At 54.4% G+C, this 18,835-nt stretch overlaps 1 protein-coding gene across 4 annotated transcripts in view; it reads right to left on the reverse strand.

Moving 5' to 3' along the window:
* DNAJB6 (DnaJ heat shock protein family (Hsp40) member B6) overlaps nucleotides 1–18,835 on the reverse strand; it is a 61,279-nt gene that overhangs the window by 22,548 nt on the left and 19,896 nt on the right. For 2 of the 4 annotated variants that reach the window (XM_032304268.1, XM_032304269.1), the window contains 5 exons: nucleotides 16,060–16,151; nucleotides 14,361–14,470; nucleotides 11,691–11,747; nucleotides 11,030–11,140; nucleotides 600–731 (listed from right to left, as the gene is read on the reverse strand). In XM_032304268.1, coding sequence (XP_032160159.1) covers nucleotides 600–731; nucleotides 11,030–11,140; nucleotides 11,691–11,747; nucleotides 14,361–14,470; nucleotides 16,060–16,124 — 475 coding nt within the window. In that variant the 5' untranslated portion in view covers nucleotides 16,125–16,151. Of the gene's footprint in view, nucleotides 1–599; nucleotides 732–5,037; nucleotides 7,952–8,964; nucleotides 9,070–11,029; nucleotides 11,141–11,690; nucleotides 11,748–14,360; nucleotides 14,471–16,059; nucleotides 16,152–18,835 lie in introns of those variants that run through there. The other 2 variants (XM_032304271.1, XM_032304270.1) reach the window with 2 other exon arrangements.

An 18,835-nucleotide genomic window follows, 5' to 3' on the forward strand; every position in this document is an offset into this window, starting at 1 on the left:
TAACTACATCAGGCCACATGCACAGTACTCCGGTTGATGAGCTGCCCTTTTTTTATAAAAGATTTTATTATTTTCGAGGATCTCTACATGTAGCATGGGGCTCACACTCAAGAGTCACAGGCGTGCCACCGAGCTGCCGGCCGCTGTAGGGCAAGGCCGCAGTTACCCCCTCGGGCTGCACTCTGCGTGGCCCAGGACGCTTGCACAGGGTCAGAGCCCCCTTCTCGGCTCCTCAGCCTGGACCCTCCCAGAAGACTCTTGTTCTTACAGCAACCGAGGAGCTCAGACAAAAAAGGTTTCAGGGAGATTGTCTACAGGTGGGATTTTTCACAATTAGTTACCCCAAATCAAGGGACTTCTTTTAACCAGGAATTTCATGAAATGTTGACCTTTGGTAGTAAGAGGAGAAGTGGATTTTCAAGTAAAACACTCTCGGGAAGCGGAGAGAGGAAAACGCAGGTTACTCAGTACAGACTTGGTACACAGGAAACCACCGCAAACATACACGGCTACGAGAACCAGAAGGACAGACGCTCCTTCCAAACCTGAACGGCGCCACGCTGGCCACAGACCGGACATCAGATCGAAGGGTTTCATACCTGAATCAAAAGCCGGAAACCCTCCTCCGAAAGACGGAAATCCACTGAAGGCAGAGAAAAATGACCCTGTGCTCCGGTTCCTGCTTCCACGGGGGCCTCTACGACTGCCAAAAAATTCCTCGAATGGGTCTTCTAGAAACAAACAAAGGTAGTTTTAGTTCAGCTTATTTTGCATGGCAGAGCTGCAATGGAGGGAAACAGGCCACGCCTCACAGCACATGACTCCATCAGAAGAGACTCGTCAGGACGCTGGACCAAAGCTGGTCCGCAGAGCCACCAAGTCCACCGAATAACCAGCAGCTTTACTTGCTCGTTTAATTCAACCACAGCTAGAATGTACTAAGGAAAAAATAACCAGACTGTTGATATAATCACTCCACGGAACCAACATGAAAACCGGGATCACCCATGTGCACTCCAAACTCACACAAGGAGCCGGGGTTTCCTCCTTTTTCTCGCATCGAGATTTTACTTAAATTCAAGTTAGCACATACACATGTACCGTTAAGGCTCAGAGAACTCATCACCTGCACAGGACGCCCAGCGCTCAACCCATCACGCGTCCTCCTTAATGCTCATCTCCCAGTCGGAACATCCCCCCGAACTTGTTTGTGACCCAGAGCTGAGAGTTTCTTAGGGGAGTTTTTTTTTTTCCTTTTAAGATTTTACTTATTTGAGAGTGAGTGCGCCTGCGAGCATTTGTGGTGCAAGGGGCAGAGGGAGGGGCAGCAGCACACTCGCTGCTGAGCAAGGAGCCCAGCATCACGACGGAAGCCCATGGCAGTCACGTAACTGACCCCAGCTGCCCAGGGGCTCTCAGGAGCTGTTTCAGTGTGGCCTGTGAGTCCGACTCGGCACTGTCCCTGCTGCCACCACTGCAAAGACTAACTTCGCACTCAAGGAACTGTTTTCCATGGGACCTGGGTTACCTTCCCCAACGTAATTAAGAAATAACAAAAATGGATTATTTTTTAATGTTACTTTTTTTTTTTTAAGATTTTATTTATTCGACAGAGATCGCAAGTAGGCAGAGAGGCAGGCAGAGAGAGAGGAGGAAGCAAGCTCCCGGCTTGCTGAACAGAGAGCCCGATGCGGGGTTCAATCCCAGGACCCTGGGATCATGACCCGAGCCAAAGGCAGAGCCATCAACCCACCAAGCCATCCAGGCGCCCCAAAAAATGGATTATTTTAATGTTAATTTACATGACAGAACATAGCAAGTAAGGCAAAATTTAGTAGCTGCTGATTCTGGGCCACGGGGTTTAAGAATTTCATCTACTTTTCTGTAAACTTGACATCTCAAAAAAAAATTTATAATAGATTAATCAAAGTCAAATCTGAATAAATGTTAATTGGCAGACAGGAACGATGTGCCCTGCTTTAACAGAAAGTTACGAATACAGATAGGCACAGTATTCCTGTTAGACACACCAAATGCTCCTGAAAATAAAAATAAGATTAGCCCTGATATTTTCTTGGTTATCCATCAATGGGCACCTATTAAAAACGTAAGAATTACAGAGACTTTTTTAAAGTGCACTGTGGTTCTGTGAATTAATCAGTGTTCTATTTTTTTCAGGGAAATTGAGGGGCTCTGCATGAAATCAAACAAGGAATCCTGAAGAACACTAAGAAAAAAACGCATGCCAGAGAACCAGGAACACGCTCCACGCCCGCACAGAAATTACCGAACCAGCATCTGTTTTCTGGACCCGCTGGACGAGCAGGCCAGAGTGACCACGCAAGGAGCACCGGCCCCACGCGGAAATGGAGTTCACCATGCAACCGAAGTGCACGGATATACGTGACCTTCGCGGTGAACTCGGCCCTGACTCGCAGACATGCACAGATCGCCCCAAGTGAGAACAGACGGCTAGGCAAGGCTGAAGCGCAGTTCAAGAAGCTCAAAATAGGGCCAAGGAGGGCGCCTGGGTGGCTCAGTGGGTTAAGCCGCTGCCTTCGGCTCAGGTCATGATCTCAGGGTCCTGGGATCGAGTCCCGCATCGGGTTCTCTGCTCCGCGGGGAGCCTGCTTCCTCCTTCTCTCTCTCTGCCTGCCTCTCTGCGTACTTGTGATCTCTCTGTGTCAAATGAATAAATAAAATCTTTAAAAAAAAAAAAAAAAATAGGGCCAAGGAAAGAGCACAGGCACAGTCTTGGCCTCTCAGAGCGGTTCTCAGCGAAAATCGTCTGCTCTGCTTTATCTAATGCCACGAGCAGGACGGTGGCCTTGAAGGACACGTTCAGAGGGACTGATTACTGGGGCCCTCCTCGAAGATCAGAAGGAGAAGGTGCCAGAGGAGGAGGAAGGCCTCTGTGCAATCCTAAGGTGGAGACGTGGCTCACCGGCCCCCGAGGAACCCACGTAGAGTCACAGCGGGCACCGGGTGAGAACAGGTAACCCAGACTGCCGGTGCGGCAACTCTACTCCCGCACTGCACAGTAAATGCTGCCCTCCACAAAATCGTTTTCCGGAAAATCCTTTATTACGTACTCGTCATAAACGGGGCTGGGATTACAGCCCACTGTAACAAAGTATGAACGAAGTCCATCACAAATGTGACAAAAAGCTAGTTAACACTTTGTATATTTCCCCAGAGACTCACCCTGTTCAATTAAAACCACAGCCAAATGCAGTACCCAATTCTGCCAGAGCTACCCTGACCTCCACCACCCACGTGAAGCAACAAACATTACGAATGCAATTTAAACACACTGTGCAATTTCTGACTCTCCTCTAAGAAATGGACTTCGCGGGCGCCTGGGTGGCTCAGTGGGTTAAGCCTCTGCCTTCGGCTCAGGTGACGGTCTCAGGGTCCTGGGACGGAGTCCCGCCCGCATCAGGCTCTCTGCTCGGCAGGGAACCTGCTTCCCTTCCTCTCTCTGCCTGCTTGTGATCTGTCAAATGAATAAATAAAACCTTTAAAAAAAAAAAGAAGAAGAAGAAGAAAAAAAAGAAAAAGAAGAAGTAGGAGTAAGGCCAGTGGATTTTAAGTTCATTTTCTGGTAATTTTCTTTTAAAAAAATCTTTTATTATTTTTTTTTAATCACACAGTCTAAATGTTTTTCGACAATTCAGGTAGTTGTTTTACTCATCAAACTTGACATAATTTCAAATATTCAAGTTATAAAACTTTAAGCCTGAAAATGAAAAGTCTTCGTTACAACAGCCATGGTGATATGAAGGAACACGTTCTTTTTTAAGTTCATGCCTATGTTGTTAAAAGCCGCCACTCTGAGACTCGACACACCTTTACGAGGAGCTTATCACGGGCCGTTACTAGTCTGTGCCCTTTCAGAAAGCAGTGAAGGCGTATGTCCCGTGACCTTGCAAAATCTTCAGCCCCAAACTACAAACAATCAATTTTTAAAAACTTTTCAACCCAGCAGTTCTATTTCAGGGAAATCATTCATCTCAAAGATGAAACTATTTCACTGCACTAAGAGAATTCAAACCATTAATTATATATTGAAAACTGAAAATAACCAGACTTTCCAAAAGTGGAAGTGGTAAACAGCTTTTTCAACGTTCATATTTAAATGGCCGTTAGGTTCAGGCTTAGACGAAGGCAGAAGAGAACACTTAGGTAACACACACAACCACAGCACGGGACAACTGTGAACCGTGGATTCTTCTCTGGTAGCAAGACAAATGCTGGTATCTCCCCCTTACCCCATTTGTACTTCCCAAGTCTTGAGCATGCATCCCCTTCAAGAAGGGTAAATATGTTTGGTTTTAGAAATAAAGCTGTAACAAGACAACACAACGCGACCCACCACGCTACCAAGTGCTCCTCCCAGCCCAGCGCGCACATGAACCGCAGCCGCCGGTCTCGCGGCTAAGGAAAGCGGGAGCCGGCGCAGGAGGGACGGACCCTGAGCGACGCGGGGCGAGGGGCCACCCCCCACCCCCAGCAGAGCCCGGGTTCATCAGAAGCTGAGCTGCGCGTGGCCGGCTGCCGACAAGCTCACCGCGGGCCGGGGGATCCGCGAGTCCTTACTGCACGTTCCTCGGTAACTAAGTGAGAGAAAAAAACCGAACATGCGGAACCGTGGGAAGATACATCCACGATGCCACCGTCAGAAACGGAGCCCGCGTCAAACCCGTGTTAGCTACGCCCCCGAACTCACGGTCATCGGCCGCGACCACATGTGACTGCACGAGGCTCTCGGCGAGGGCCCTTCCCGCTGGGTCGGGGAGCCCCGAGCGCACACTGGGCCGCACCAGCAAGCGGCTGCCCACCCCGCACCGCGGCGCCGCAGACACACGCCGCTTCCACGGTGTTTCAGGACCTCACGAGGGAGGAAGGTGAGCGTTTCTGGGCACGCACAGCACAGCCATCGTCCTGTTAGGGAAATGGCGAAATGAAGTCGCCACCGGAGGACAGGAGTGCGGGTCCGGAGCGGACGGGGGCGGCCTGTGGAGCGAGTTTCACGGGGAAACTGGAAGGGGCGCCGGCGCGCTGCGACACTGGGCCCGCTGGTCTCCTGGGTGCGTCTCTGCGTGAGACCAGCGCTGCCGTCGGCAGACGGAACGGCACCTGTTGGGTTCCCTGGGACCGGTGTCCCTCGTCCAATCCACAGAAGGGCTGAAGAGAACAAAAGGCCACCCTCCCCCCAGTGAAAGAATTCTCCAGCCTGATGGGTTTTCAGCTGGACCCTGGCTCCTCCAGACTGACGGCCTCTGGACTCCACCCCAGAGCGCAGCTCTCCGACTCGGAACCGGTCCGTCTCCACAGCGAGCGAGCCGACTCCTTACAGCGAAACTTCCTCAGAGAGGGCTATACGGTCAGAAACAGAAACACATAAACACAGGCCCTGTTGCTCTTCTCTGGAGAAACGTAACACAGACTTCAGAAAGTAAGATCTGAATGCTCGATCACTGATTTTACAAGGACCTTTAAGCGGGGAGATACCAAGGCGACCCGAAACAGGCGCAGGTCTGGGCCGTGAGCCAACATGGTCACAGGAGCCCCGGCTGTGTACCAAGCACACCTTCTGTACCTCAGAGATCTGCTAGTCTCCCCGAAACAGGAAATCCCTGAAGGGGGTCAGTCTTATCAGCAAGATCCTCACCAACAGCCACGTAACAAGGTCACACTTAGGACAAAAAGTACATTTAACTGAACGCTGTGGAATAATTTAGCACAAGTGCACACTACAGATACACACGTGCACGCACACGTGCCAACAGCCTTATGGAAAAAAGTTTACATTTTGAGAGTGTTCAAAGCCATACGCGTTCTTAAGGTTTACCAAGATTCAGTATCTGGCAGATAAACACAGAACAAGTTTGGAGAAACAGGTCGATCACCTCCCTTAACGCACACCAAACAAGCACAGGAACCAAACTCAGTCCCCCCGGCTGACACGGCTCCCAGCCCACTGCCCAGAAGCCCTCCCGTGAATCAGGAGGCGCAAACCCCAGGCACTGGGCAGGAGACTCTGACAGTGCGCGGTGCCAGCGGCTCCCCCCCACAGGCCTCACAGTATCAACTCCCGCCTGGGCCACAAGAAAAACGTGGGGGCGGCGGGGGGGGGAGACAGGACAGAACCTCCAACGCAGCAGGGGCATTTCGAAGAAAGAGGGTCAGCGGCCCCCATTCGACTGCCCTACGCTCTCCCACAGCTGCGGCCATAGAACCTGTCCTCCCAGTTCCCAGGAAGTGTTTCCTTCAACTACACGGACCAAAATTCCACGTGGAAGACACAGGGAGCCAACCCTACAACAGAGTCCGGAAACGGACCCAAGCAAGGCTACAAACTACGCGAACACCGCAGCAGCGACAGGCGTCCAGGCGCTGCCACCCTGGAAAGTGAGACCGCACGGAGGGCCTGGCAGCCAGACCCCGCCCGCGGGCCTGCACACCCGCCGTGGGCCAGCTCCGCTGTTCTCCCGGCCGGGAAGAGAGTTCTCAGAACCACCCTGTCGGGCAGCCGGCCTCCCCTCTCCCCGCGGGCCTGCAGCGGGGACCATGCGCGGCGGGGACCATGCGGGGACCGGAGGGCACCACAGGCACGTCTCGGAATCACTCCCAAGCACGGGCTCGAGGATGAAGAGCCGAGGCGCCCGCACTCGCCAGCATGAACTTCAAACGAAAAGGAGCTGCTTCCACACGCCAGCTCCACACCAAGGGCAAGCGCTCCCAAGGCAGCACAGGGACGTGCGGCCACGTTCTTCAGGAAAATGTGACCCAAAGAGCCAGTCCCTCCCAAGAGGAGCAGCGGGGAAGCCAGAGGGGCAGCCACCGAGGCAGCACGACGCCAGAAACTAGCCGGACGCGTTACGTGTCCACGTGGACTGTCAAGTCTTACTCTTCGCCTTCTTTCCGAGGACACGTGCGTGGACACATGCGTGTGACACTTCATCCCTGAGGAGTGGGGAGGCACCCGCGCCTCTCACCTCTGCCTTCCCTACCTTCTTCCAGCACAACGCGCTTCGAAGGCCTCCCCCTCTCTCCCCTTCCAAAAGGGCTGCTTCTAGAGTATACAGACAACTCTCTGGGGAAAGCTACTTTACAGGATGGACTGTGGCCCTCCAAAGTGGTGTGGAATCCCAAAGCCCCAAGCCCTTGAGTGTGACCTTTTCCAGAAGAAACAGGGTCTTTGCTGACGATGAGGTTAAGACGAGCTCAGTAGGGTGGGTCTGAATCCAGGAGTGCCACGTCCCTAGGAGGGGGACATCTGGACAGGGACACTCTCGCAAAGGGGGCCAGTGTGCAGACATGCACGGACCATCTGAGGGGGCTGGAAGAGCTGCTCCCTCCCAGGACCTGGTTCCACACTCCTGGCCTCCAAAGACCAGGAGACACCATTTCCTCTTGCCAGCCCCCAAGCCTGGGGGACTGAGGCTGCCCGAGGCCACCCAGCGGGCCTGGAAGCGCAAGGCTTCTCGCTCACGGTGCGCGTGGGGCTGCGGGAGCCCCCGCCTCTCCTCCCGGGGCCCACCCCTTGTCCACTCGCCGGCGCCCTCCAGGACCGCTCCGCTGTCTGAGCAAGGACGGTCTCAGGCACTGGTTCGTAACGCACAAACGTTTTATTCCGCTCACGGGCCCGCGGGCAGCCCCTCCGGCTCCGGCCCGCTGTCCTCGCTCAGCAGCTCCGCACACTCCTCGCTGAGCTCCTCCACGTCCCCCGCACTCGCCGCCTCCTCGCTGGACACAAACTCCAGCTCCTCACTGAGCAGCTCGCCCCGGCCCCGGCTACAGCCTTCGCTGGGCTCATCTTCGCTACAGACATCCAGCTCCTCGCTGGAGATCACATCCAAAACCTCGCTGTCCTCCTCGCTTGCCGCGTCTTCGGCCGAGTCCTCCGACCCGGGCTCCGAGTCCTCACTCGCCACCTCCTCGAAGCCTGGGAGAGCAAAATGACGGGCTCACTACGTCAAACGGACGTCTGGGTCAGAACAGTCTGCTACGACCCTCCTCGCGGGAACACCACTTCCCTCCAAAAGCCCGCCGGCCCCGCGCGACAGGCGTGTCCCCTCGCGGCTACGGCCGGTGCGCAGACAGGGCTTCCAGGAAGGGAAAATGGGCTGAACAGAGTGGGCCCTCAGGAAACAGCTTTAGGTGCTGAAGTTTGGCTCTTACTAACGTGAGAGCGGAAGTAAATAAAAATACTCAGTATACCGAGACATTCTTACAAACGACAGTCCTGCTGGGGCTTCTAATGACTGTAAGACATTAGTGTTCTCTGACCTTCTCCGAACTCGGAGTCACTGGGTCCGGTAAAAGCAAACAGTGACCCGGACTCAAATGAACGCAATCCCTTCCACTGCACGCTTGGACGAGAGCTCATTCTGGTGTGCCTGGTATGTGGGAACGGATTCCAACAAGATCAGCTGCCCGCAAAGGTAGGACCCGCACCCTCAATCTGCAGGCCAGGGCTCTGTGCGGGTTTGGGAATCCAGGTCAACTGCCTCTCCGGGCGGCTGTGGTCATCGGGGTACCGGCAGCAGCCAGGCCCCGGGCCCACGGGCTCTACCTCCCCAACAGTTCTCCCTGGTGCGTTCTGAGGCCCGGCCCTGTGTACAGTCGCCCAGAGCCCCTCACATCTCCGTCCTTGCCACTGGCTCGCTCGTGAGTTCTTCCAAGTTCTGTCCATCTTCATTTGGAGTCAGACATGGGATTTTATATTCTGATACTCACGAAGTACAGCTCAGAGCGTCTCCCGTTTTGACCTACTTATCTCAGAGGAGAAGAGCAGAGGGAGGGAGGAAGGTGAAAGTGAGGACTGACGTTCTGTACCGCTACGGACGGACGTCACAGCAGGGCTGAGGGACAACGGCGCCGACGCTGGTTCCCCACCGCGAAACCACGGCCGGGGCGGCCAGCCCCAGCCCCGCGTGAAGACCCGACTACACGTACCCCCAGCAGGCTGAACCGTTACTTCGTACATGTAGTAGCCGTGCAGCAGCTTCTTTTCCTGTGTGCAAATCCTTAGAGCCTGAAAATGGAAGTCCCCTAGAACACCTACAAGAATGGATTGAAGAAGTGTCACTGTCGCACCTGGCATGGGGAACACAGAGGAAACGCCCAGTCTTAAAATCTGAGCAGCTCAGCCTCTAAAACCAAGGGCCCGGAGTCTACAATGACAGCAGGACTAGTTATCGACCGAACAGGACTCCCAGTCCAAAAGAAGAAATTTCTGCCCAAGTGTGCACACGTCCACATGCCCACAATGTCCGTGAGCTACACGTGCACATCAAGATTTCTGTATACCCACACCCCTCTCAACCTAGAACATGTCAAGCCCAGAGACTCCAGCAGCCTGGAGCGGGTACAACACTCTTCACATCCTCTCCCACCCCCGATCACAATCGCTGCGCCTCCTTCTCTCTGGAGTAAGTGCTCAATGAAAACCATTCCCACCGACTCTTTGCCCACGGAAAACAAAATCTGGCTACAATTCAACCACGAAGGACTCCTTCCCAAAACAAACCATGAAGCAATAAAGTCAGCTTGGCCTGAGGCTCGGGGATGAGCCTGCTCACTGCTCCCCCACCCCATGTGCGCCAGGAACCCAAACCCTTGGGGGCAGAGGACCCTCGCCTGGCCACCAGGAGAGTCCCCAACACTGCGTTGCTCCCCCAACACAACACATGCACAGTTCGCGAAAGGTGGTAATGAGACACACAAGTAAGTTTAGCACAGGAAAAGACCACGAATTCTTTGTTTTCTTACGTTAAGATCTGTTAGATACATGAAAGCCAACTAATCAAGAACAAACAGATGCACCTCCCACGTTAACAGGGGCCTTCCCAGTCCACACTCTGCGGCAGCAGGATAAAGCTTCGAAGACCAAGCTCCTCTTCACCCCTAACTGAGCCTCACTCTGACGCCTGCGGGTGAGAACGCTAATCCACGCTTGTCCACTACACGGCTATTCCACAAGTACCCCCTCCCTCCGTCAGCAACTCTCCCCAAGTCAGGCCACACCACAGTTAAAAAAAATATCTCTGAACCCCCATCTGAAGTAAACTCCAGGGCCACAGCATCTCACAGGCCCCAATACCTACCAGACATGGCGGCGAATTACTCTTCTTCATGCCCAGGATGGGCAAGGGTCCACTGGTTTCTCCCGTTATGTGTAGCAGAACCTCTCTTCTGGCTTCCCCCGTGGAGGGACGCAGGTGGTGCTCAGGCTCTCCAGCCAGGCTCCAGGCCACAAAGGATGGAAGCACAGGCTGGGGACCCCCAGTGAGCCAACAAAGAAATGGCTGTGGCCGGACCTGGCGCGCTCCGGCCTCCGAGCTTCCCGGCACCCCAGGGCCGCTCGGGCAGCCGCGGACAGGGAGCTCTCAACAGGCGGCGCGCACCTGTGCCCCCCCACAACTCGCGTCAGAGACACACACGGAAACCTGGCATCAGGCATCACTGCTAGAAGTGAGGTTGGCGGGAAAATCCGTTCTGGAAGACACGGCAGTCGAACGCCACAGGCTCCTTTCGCAAAGACTACTCTCCGCCGCGAGACCGGCGCTGCCTCGCTCCGGAAACACCTTTCTTTTCACCGACTGTGACCTCAACAGTCACGGTACGCCACCGTTAGAAAAACAGACCGGGTTTACAGAGCCAATACCCTCTGAACAAGTCTGCTTACGAGGCCCAGTGTCTACCCAGAACAAGTCGGGGCAGATGCATGTAGAACTCCGCGCTCCACAGCCAGCGGCGCCTCCGCGCCCCGGCACCTGCATCCTCCCCACTGTCTAACTGAGAGAAAAAAGGGAGGTTAATTAGAGCCGGACATGTAAGGAAACAGACACACTCACACCTTTATTGTTTCCACATGCGAGGCGTTCATTCAGAAACCTCTGCCAGAGTAGACCAACGGGTTTGAGAGCCCCTACACTGCGTAAACAAAGCTGAACCACAGGGCGCCACGGTGATGAGCAGAAAAGGAATCACGGACATGCCCACAGAACAATGAACTTACCAAAGAAGTCAAATGAAAATGGGTCCCTTCCACCAAAAAATTCCCTGAAGACGTCCTCTGGGTTACGGAATGTGAAGCCGAACTCAAACTGATTGTCGAAATGAATCCCTCCTGCAAGATGAAACAGAGCTTTCAGCCTGTGAATCCTTGGTTTTGCGGCTACTTCCTTATCCACAGAACATCCTGTAAATCGGGCTCATACACCATGGGTGCCTCATGGCCTGCGGCTGGTGGGGACACGCGAGCGTGGGCTTCGCGCTCTGGAAGGGCACAGCGTGGCCACCAGCCTGTCTCACCGTCTCTGCACCTGCCATCCACACCCAGGAGGCAGTTTCTCTTCTGTGCTGAAGCATCCTGTACAAGGGCGGAAACGTTCACTCGTGCTCGTCAACCCGGTCTGTGCTCAGGCTGCGGCCTTCAGTCAACGCCCGCCGTCACGGGTCGTCTCATCAAACACAAGCACCCGTGTGAGGCCACCGCCACAGGCCGTCAGGGGTGTGCATACCATCTGTTCTCTAAGCCCTGTGGGTATCCCGACCCAGGATCACGTACCGATCCGGGAGCACGAACTCAGTGTGGCAGAGCAGGGCCCCCCCAGACTCCGCATCTACAAAGTGCTTTGCTCAGTACAAACCCAAGAGAAAAATCAACATTTACGTACCTCCACCTCCATTTAACCCTTCTTTGCCGTATCTGTCGTAGATGTCCCGTTTTTTGGCTATAATTAAAAAGGAAAGTCAATAAAGACCAAGTTCCTTTCCCCTCAATTCACCAAAACATTTCCAGACTGTAAACCAAGGAACCAATGCGGCTTTCAAGGTTTCAGTTAAAGAGTCAGACCTCTCTTACTTCAAAAAGGGGAAGAGGGAAAATCCAAGTACATCTCCATAAAAACAAAATTTTTTTAGTAGTAGAGAGCTTAAAATGTGATTACAGGGATGCCTGGCGGTGGGGGGGAGCCTCAGTCATTAAGCCGCGGCCTTCGGCTCGGGTCATGATCCCGGAGTCCTGGGATCGGGCCCCACATCGGGCTCCTTGCTCAGCGGGGAGCCTGCTTCTCTCTTTCTCGCTCTGCGCCACCCCGCCTGCCTGTACACGTGAGCGCGCTCGCTCTCTCGCTCTCTCTGACAAATAAATCTAAAAAAAAGTTATAAAAAAATTTAAAATGTGGTTATACGTACTAAGTATTTCTTTCAGCCTCCTGTGCACAGAGCGTGCAGCTCACACATACATTAAAATCACACTGCACGTTATAAAAACTACTCCAATTCCAGACGTGTGCCTTCTTATTACCAGGTCCAATTGGGGGGATAAGATCTGGGGCGTGGAAACAGGATGGGGCCTCGATGGGGCAAGAAATCGATGTACTGAAAGCCAGACAAGAAGCCAACTCTAACCCCACAGGCTTCATCCCCTTGGAAGAGCAACAGTCCAAGCAAGCCTTGGTGAGGGTCTGCTGTCCTATTTACCTTCTAGAACGAACAGCGGCACTGCAGCCCTGGATGGACAGGCGCCTTCTCTTAATGCCATGTGTTTACCCCAAAACATCAGGTTCTACCAAATTGTGAGGTAAAACAACAGGAGTTACGGGGAAACCGTGCGCACAAGCAAACCACCGAAAGCCAGCTTCTGGCAGCCAGAGCTCTAGTAAGAACGGGACCCACCGCCGGGAAGGGAACCCCCGGGCCGCCGGCTGCATAAGACCACAAGAGCAACGCTCCCCCTCCGAGAAGGGGCAGAGAAGAGCAACGCTGTCATCTTGACGAGAAGGTCAAGGTTCCCTTCCTGACAAAGATCAAGTCTGAATTCCATTTTTTGTTTTTGTAAAACCACGAGACTAAAATGAAAAATAATTTGGGATCAGTCCCCGATTTCTCTCACGTTCCGCAAGTGCTGGTTCGGCACAAACAAAAACAGAACAGCAAGAGACGACGCTGAGGGCCGCGGGGCCGCCTGTCGGTCCAGTCCAGGAAGCCGCTGGCACAGGCGCCGGGGGTCTCAGCGGTTAGCAGCCCCCGCCTACAGCTCAGGTTGCAGTCTCGGGGTCCAGAGCTCGAGTCCTACCGCAGGCGCCCTGCTCGGCGGGGAACCTGCTTCTCCCTCACCCCACCCCTGCTCTTGAGCTTTCTCTCAAATAAAATTTAGGAGAAAAAAAAAAAACTAAAGTTTCTCAGTTTAAGACCTTAATTTTTTAAAATTACAATTATCAATGTTTACGTGTTTTCTACTAACAGTTACTACTGAAATAAAACATCTGGGACTTCCTTTAAAGTAAAAAAGATGTATTAACAGACAAAACAGGGATGTTCAATGTGTTGTTAGTAGTAAGGAGGAGCGTGGTTGCATGGAGTTCTCTCCAAAATCAAAAATGCCTTTCACGGGACGCCTGGGTGGCTCAGTCACTTAAGTGCTGCCCTCGGCTCAGTCTCGATCCCAAGGTTCTGGGATCAAGGTCCACGTCCGGTTCCATGCTCAGCGGGACATCTGATTCTCCCTCTCCTCCCCATGTGTATTCTCTATTTTTGTCACTATCTTTCTCTCAAGCACATTTAAAAAAAAAAAAAGCCTTTCTCTAGTAACCCTGAGCACATGAGGACACACTTGGGGCGGGGCCCAGGCCCGGCAGCCAGCGAGGACTCCTCCATCCTGGGTACCTGGGAGCGGACTCACACCAGGTCATTCCGTGCCGCTTCCTGGCGAGGCGGCGTCAGCAGATTCCCGGTTTCTAACAAAGCTCCACGCTGCTCTCCCAAGCCCAGGACCCTCTCACACTCTTCTCCACCACGAACCTGCGGACTGCATCAAGCTCACCTTCCGCCTGACTAAGGAGACCAGGCTAACAGATGGGGACTCTCAAAAAGCCTGTGCTTTCCAACACTGACGCTCTGGAGCTGGGGCAGGGAACAGACACCTCAAATTTTGGAAGTCTACAGCTCAGCCAGACATTCCCAGAAACAAAGGAAGTCCTTGCGCACAGTGAAAACCATCAAAAGGCCCGCCACGTGAGGTGAGTGGGGCAGAGAGCACCGCACCACCGTCAGATCGTGACCGCCGCCACCACGTGGTGACCCAGATGGATTCCTATGCCCTGATCTGTCCCGTCCGTCCTCAGAACAGGCTGCCATCCTGTTTAAAACAGCCATCACAAAAGAACGTGCGAGAAGCCAGGGTGCTCACAGCACTCACGGGTAACGGTGTCGAGTATCTGCCAGGAACAGGACTCAAAGCTTCACAAGGAAAGGAAGGAATGTCTTTTCTCAGGGTCCGAAACCTCAGCCAGGCACATCCACCGGCCCTGGGGAGAGGCCGAGCTCTGGGCAGGTTAACTCACCATCTGATAACACCTCGTACGCCTCAGCTACTTGTTTGAATTTTCTCTCTGCCTCTTCTTTATTCTCCGGGTTTTTATCTGGATGCCACTTCAGTGCCAGTTTCCGGTACCTTGAAGAGAGTCAAAGGACAGTGGTCACATCCACGTGCAGAAACCCAACGGCCGTGGAACTCCACGGGGCCGGGGAATGGATGCGGAGCGCGAACTCGCGAGATGCATACCGATGTCCGCAGTGGAACCTCCCTCGCCTACCGCAAAAGAAACCGGCTCTCCCATCCACCTCACAGGCGCAAAGCGACTGCTCGACACACAGCCCCGTGGACACACACGAGGGCCAATGCGCGCGGGGTGCGTGGACCACGCAGCAGCGGGAGCACAGCAGAGAGGCCAGGAGCTCGGAGCAGGTCTGCCTGCCACCCCGCTCATGCCCCGGGTGCATCCACAGAGAGCCCCACTCCGCATCCAGGTCTCACTGGAGACTCCAGAACAGTCCCGGTGACGGGCACGTGCGCACGCGCACACACACACACACTGCTCCCTTTTACTAAGCTCAACATCAACGCCACCTCTGGGGTGGGGACTGGACGAACAGGGAAGGGGCGCGCCCCTCAGAATCCAGATGAGACCGAGGAACAAGGCAGGCCTCCTGACATCTGACAAGGGGACACAAAGCTGCTGTGGCTCGAATTAACCACAGCATTTTCATCAACAACCTCCGGCTGGCCTTCTTAAAATCTGGTTAACGCTGGACTCTCTACAACACCAAGAGACTTTATTTTTCTACCACTATGGACCCCAATAAGCCGTAAGCAGACCACAAGCCCTAAAGCGTCACGAATCTTCACAGTAAGAACAGAGAGTGCACGGACAAGACAGAGAGAGAGTGTCCGTTTGCACTAGCTGTTGCTGTGCAACAAGGTCCCGCAGGAGGACGCAGGTGCGTGCTGTCTGTCCAGGTTTGGTGAGAGACCGCTCAGCTCTTCCAGGCTCAAGGCACGCGGCACGGCCCGTAAAGCAGCCCCTCCCGGTGGGCCTGGAGGCCGCAGCCGGACTCACACCAGAATGAGCACCACGACCGGCAGGCCACATCACTCGGAGTGGGGGAAGCACACGGCCGTGACTCAGACCAGACCGGACTGGAGGTTTCTCAGAAGACACGGGAGGGAGAGCACCACACGGTCACTCCTCCAACTCAGGTTTTCCTGATCGCTGCGCACGCAAAGCCTCGAGTCCACAAAATGGACCGGGAACATGCACCACCACACAGCTTTGCTCATTAAAAATAAAAAGCTAGGACGGCCTGGTGGCTCATTCTGTTAAGCGTCTGCCCTCGGCCAGGATGGTCCTGGAATCGAGTCCCACGTCAGGCTCCCTGTTCAGCAGGGAGTCTGCTTCCCTGCTTGGACTCACGCTCGTTGTCAAATAAACAACATCTTAAAAAATAAAATGAAATAGGGCACCTGAGTGGCTCAGTCATTAAGCATCTGCCTTTGGCTCAGGTCACGATCCCAGGGTCTTGGGACTGAGCCCCGCGTCAGACACCCTGCTCCCCCTCTCTCATGAATAAGTAAGTAAGATTAAAAAAAAAAAAAAAGGGGGTGTTCTGTTCCATGGCCCATTTCAATAGATTAAAAAGTGACAATATCCAAGGACCAGCACGACAGCCAAGATTTATTATTAAATAAATACAGTTACTTACGCCTTTTTAATGTCCTCGGCTGAGGCATGTCTCTGCACGCCTAGAACCTCATAGTAATCCACCATGTTTTAACAGGCTGCTGGAGTTGAGTCCTGCAATGAGAAATCCATGGTCAGTGACAGGACGGCCAAGGTCTGGTTCTCTGTGAGAAAGAACACAGCGGAGGGGGTGGGGAAGGGGTCACCTCTCCAGAGCACTAATCCCCAGCCGGTCAGGCTGGGCCCTTGTCTGGAACAGATTCCAAGACTTGTGCCCTAAGACTCCGCTCTGTGTGGGAGGACGAGCTCTGCAAAGCAGCCTGAGCTGAGTAAGGCCGGGGGCGGGGGGGGGGGGGGGGGGGGGGGACGGGGGAACGGGGGGGGGGGGGACCGGGGTGGACACCCGACCACCCGCCCGCTGACGGGCTGGCGCGCCAATCCTGTTTTCCGACACGGGCAGTGCTAAAGGAGCTCTGGCCACCTCCTCCTCTCAGTGCGTTCCTGGGCCAGGCACTGGGCAAGACTGCACAGCCACCAGGATGAACACACCGTCCCTGCAACGTGCGAACCACACGAAGAACAGTGAGGAGGTGACGCACCCCCGCCAGGTCCCTGGGGAAGCAGCAGGAAAGGTCTGATTAGACACCTATGAGAGCACCTTCACCCTCTGGCTTAAAGTCCCATCCAGCCACGAAACAATCACGGCCCTGCCGTTGACACCAACTGCAGAGCGCCCCGAGAGCCCACGCCGGCGACCTGCCTCACCCAGGTCCGTGTCACTTCACGGGCAAGACGGTCAGACTCCGTTCGCTTCGGCCACCTCTAACAGGAGGGCCTTGGGTCCCACACACCAGGGATACATTTCCCTCTGTGAGAATCTAACACATTCCCCTCATCCAACCACTGACGGAGACTCCCTAGGAGCAGCCCTAGCCTGCAACGTTGCATGCGGACTGCAGCAGGGGAGCAGGGCCCGAGGCAGCCTGATCTGCCCACACCTGAAGCTGGGCTTTCCGAGGAGTCCCCAGAAACTCAACTATCAGACCCAAGAGACAGTCTTCCCGAGGCCACCGTGCCAAGGCTCAGTAAGGTCTAAGGTTAATAATGCTACAATTACCAATTTCCCACTACTCCAAACAAGACGCAAACACAGCTGTTGCCAACATTTGGAGACCAAGCCACAGGGGACAAAATCCAGTAGGACGTCATGACTCAGCATCTACACGTACCACAGCCGAGCATTTATACAGAAACCCCGTATTTAGAAGGGGGCGCCTCAACGGCTCGATCAGATGGGCAGCAGGCTTCGGTCTTGGCTCAGGTCAGGATCTCAGGATCATAGGACTGAGCCCCACACCGACTTCCTGCTCAGCCAGGAATCCGCTTGGCCCTCCTCCCTCTGCCCCTCTCCCCCATCCATGCTCTCCCAAATAATCTAAAAAGCAGTAATAAAGGGTCAGAAGAAGCACATGAATTCGGGGCACCTGGGGGGCACAGTCAGGTGAGCATCCTTCTGCTCAGGCCATGGTCCCAGAGGCCCAGGATGGCGTCCTGGGACTGAGTCCGCTTCAGGCTCTCTGCTCCTCCTTCTGACCCTCCCCTCTCACTCTCTCTCATTCTCTCACTCTCAAATAAATCAGTAAAATCTTTTTTTTTTTTTAAGATTTTTTTTTATTATTTATTTATTTGACAGAGAGAGATGACGAGCAGGCAGAGAGGCAGGCAGAGAGAGAGAAGGAAGCAGGCTCCCTGCCGAGCAGAGAGCCCGATGCGGGACTCGATCCCAGGACCCTGAGACCACGACCCGAGCCGAAGGCAGCGGCTCAACCCACTGAGCCACCCAGGCGCCCTAAGAAAGAGAAAGAGAAAAGAAAAGAAACCCACTTGCTACTAGTCCACAAGCTCAACACAAGAAATAATCCAAAACCACCAGGGGATGGTCTATGACAGACCCACCACCCTGAGATACCTAGAAACATCAAGTGCAACCCACGCGTCTGAAGAAGCGGAGCTGTCAGAGAGAGGCTCCCGTGCCAGGAGCCAGCAGGGAGGGGACCCAGAGGTGGCCCTGCTGTGCCGTGAAAGGGGTCCTGTGTCATCAGGACTGGAGTTGCTTTTGGCCGCACTGAAGACCCACACGACGCCCCCCACCACTGCGGCTCCCGAAGGGCTGTAATTACAGGAAGGGGAGGAGAGACACCCTCCCCGGCCCGCTGCGGGGAGGAGGACGAGGCCCCCGCCGCACTGGAGTCCCCTTTCCTTCATCGCCCTGCAGTGCTCCCCACTCCACAGCGGCCCGAGCCAGCCGGGGCCGGGAGGCAAATGCAGGTGTCCCTGAGCCCCGAGTGGCCCTCCAAGCCAGGTCACATGGTTCCTGCGGGGAACGCAGTCCCCGCTCTAGAGGAGCTGGCAAGCTCCATGAAAAGGAGCCTCGGGAGTGAGACCACCACCGAGAATCGGAAACAAAAACCTTGAAAGGGATCATACTTTGCATTTAAAAAAGGCATTCAGGGCGCCTGGGTGGCTCAGTCCGTGAAGGGTCTGCCTCCTGCTCAGGTCATGATCCAGAGGCTGGCATCAGGTCCCCTGGGGCTCCCCACTCGGTGGGGGGTCTGCTTCTTCCTCTGACCCTCTCCCCTCTTATGCTCTCTCTCAACTCTCTCTCCCTGTCAAATAAATGTGTTGAAGTATCTTGTCTAATCATCCTCATAGAAAATCAGTTAATTAAGTCAGCATTTGTAAAATAACCACGACAGCCAACGGAAAGCACACCGGCGGTGGGAACCACCCGTTCCGCA

This window comes from Mustela erminea, chromosome 11, assembly GCF_009829155.1.
Source record: "Mustela erminea isolate mMusErm1 chromosome 11, mMusErm1.Pri, whole genome shotgun sequence".
Taxonomy (NCBI): domain Eukaryota; kingdom Metazoa; phylum Chordata; class Mammalia; order Carnivora; family Mustelidae; genus Mustela; species Mustela erminea.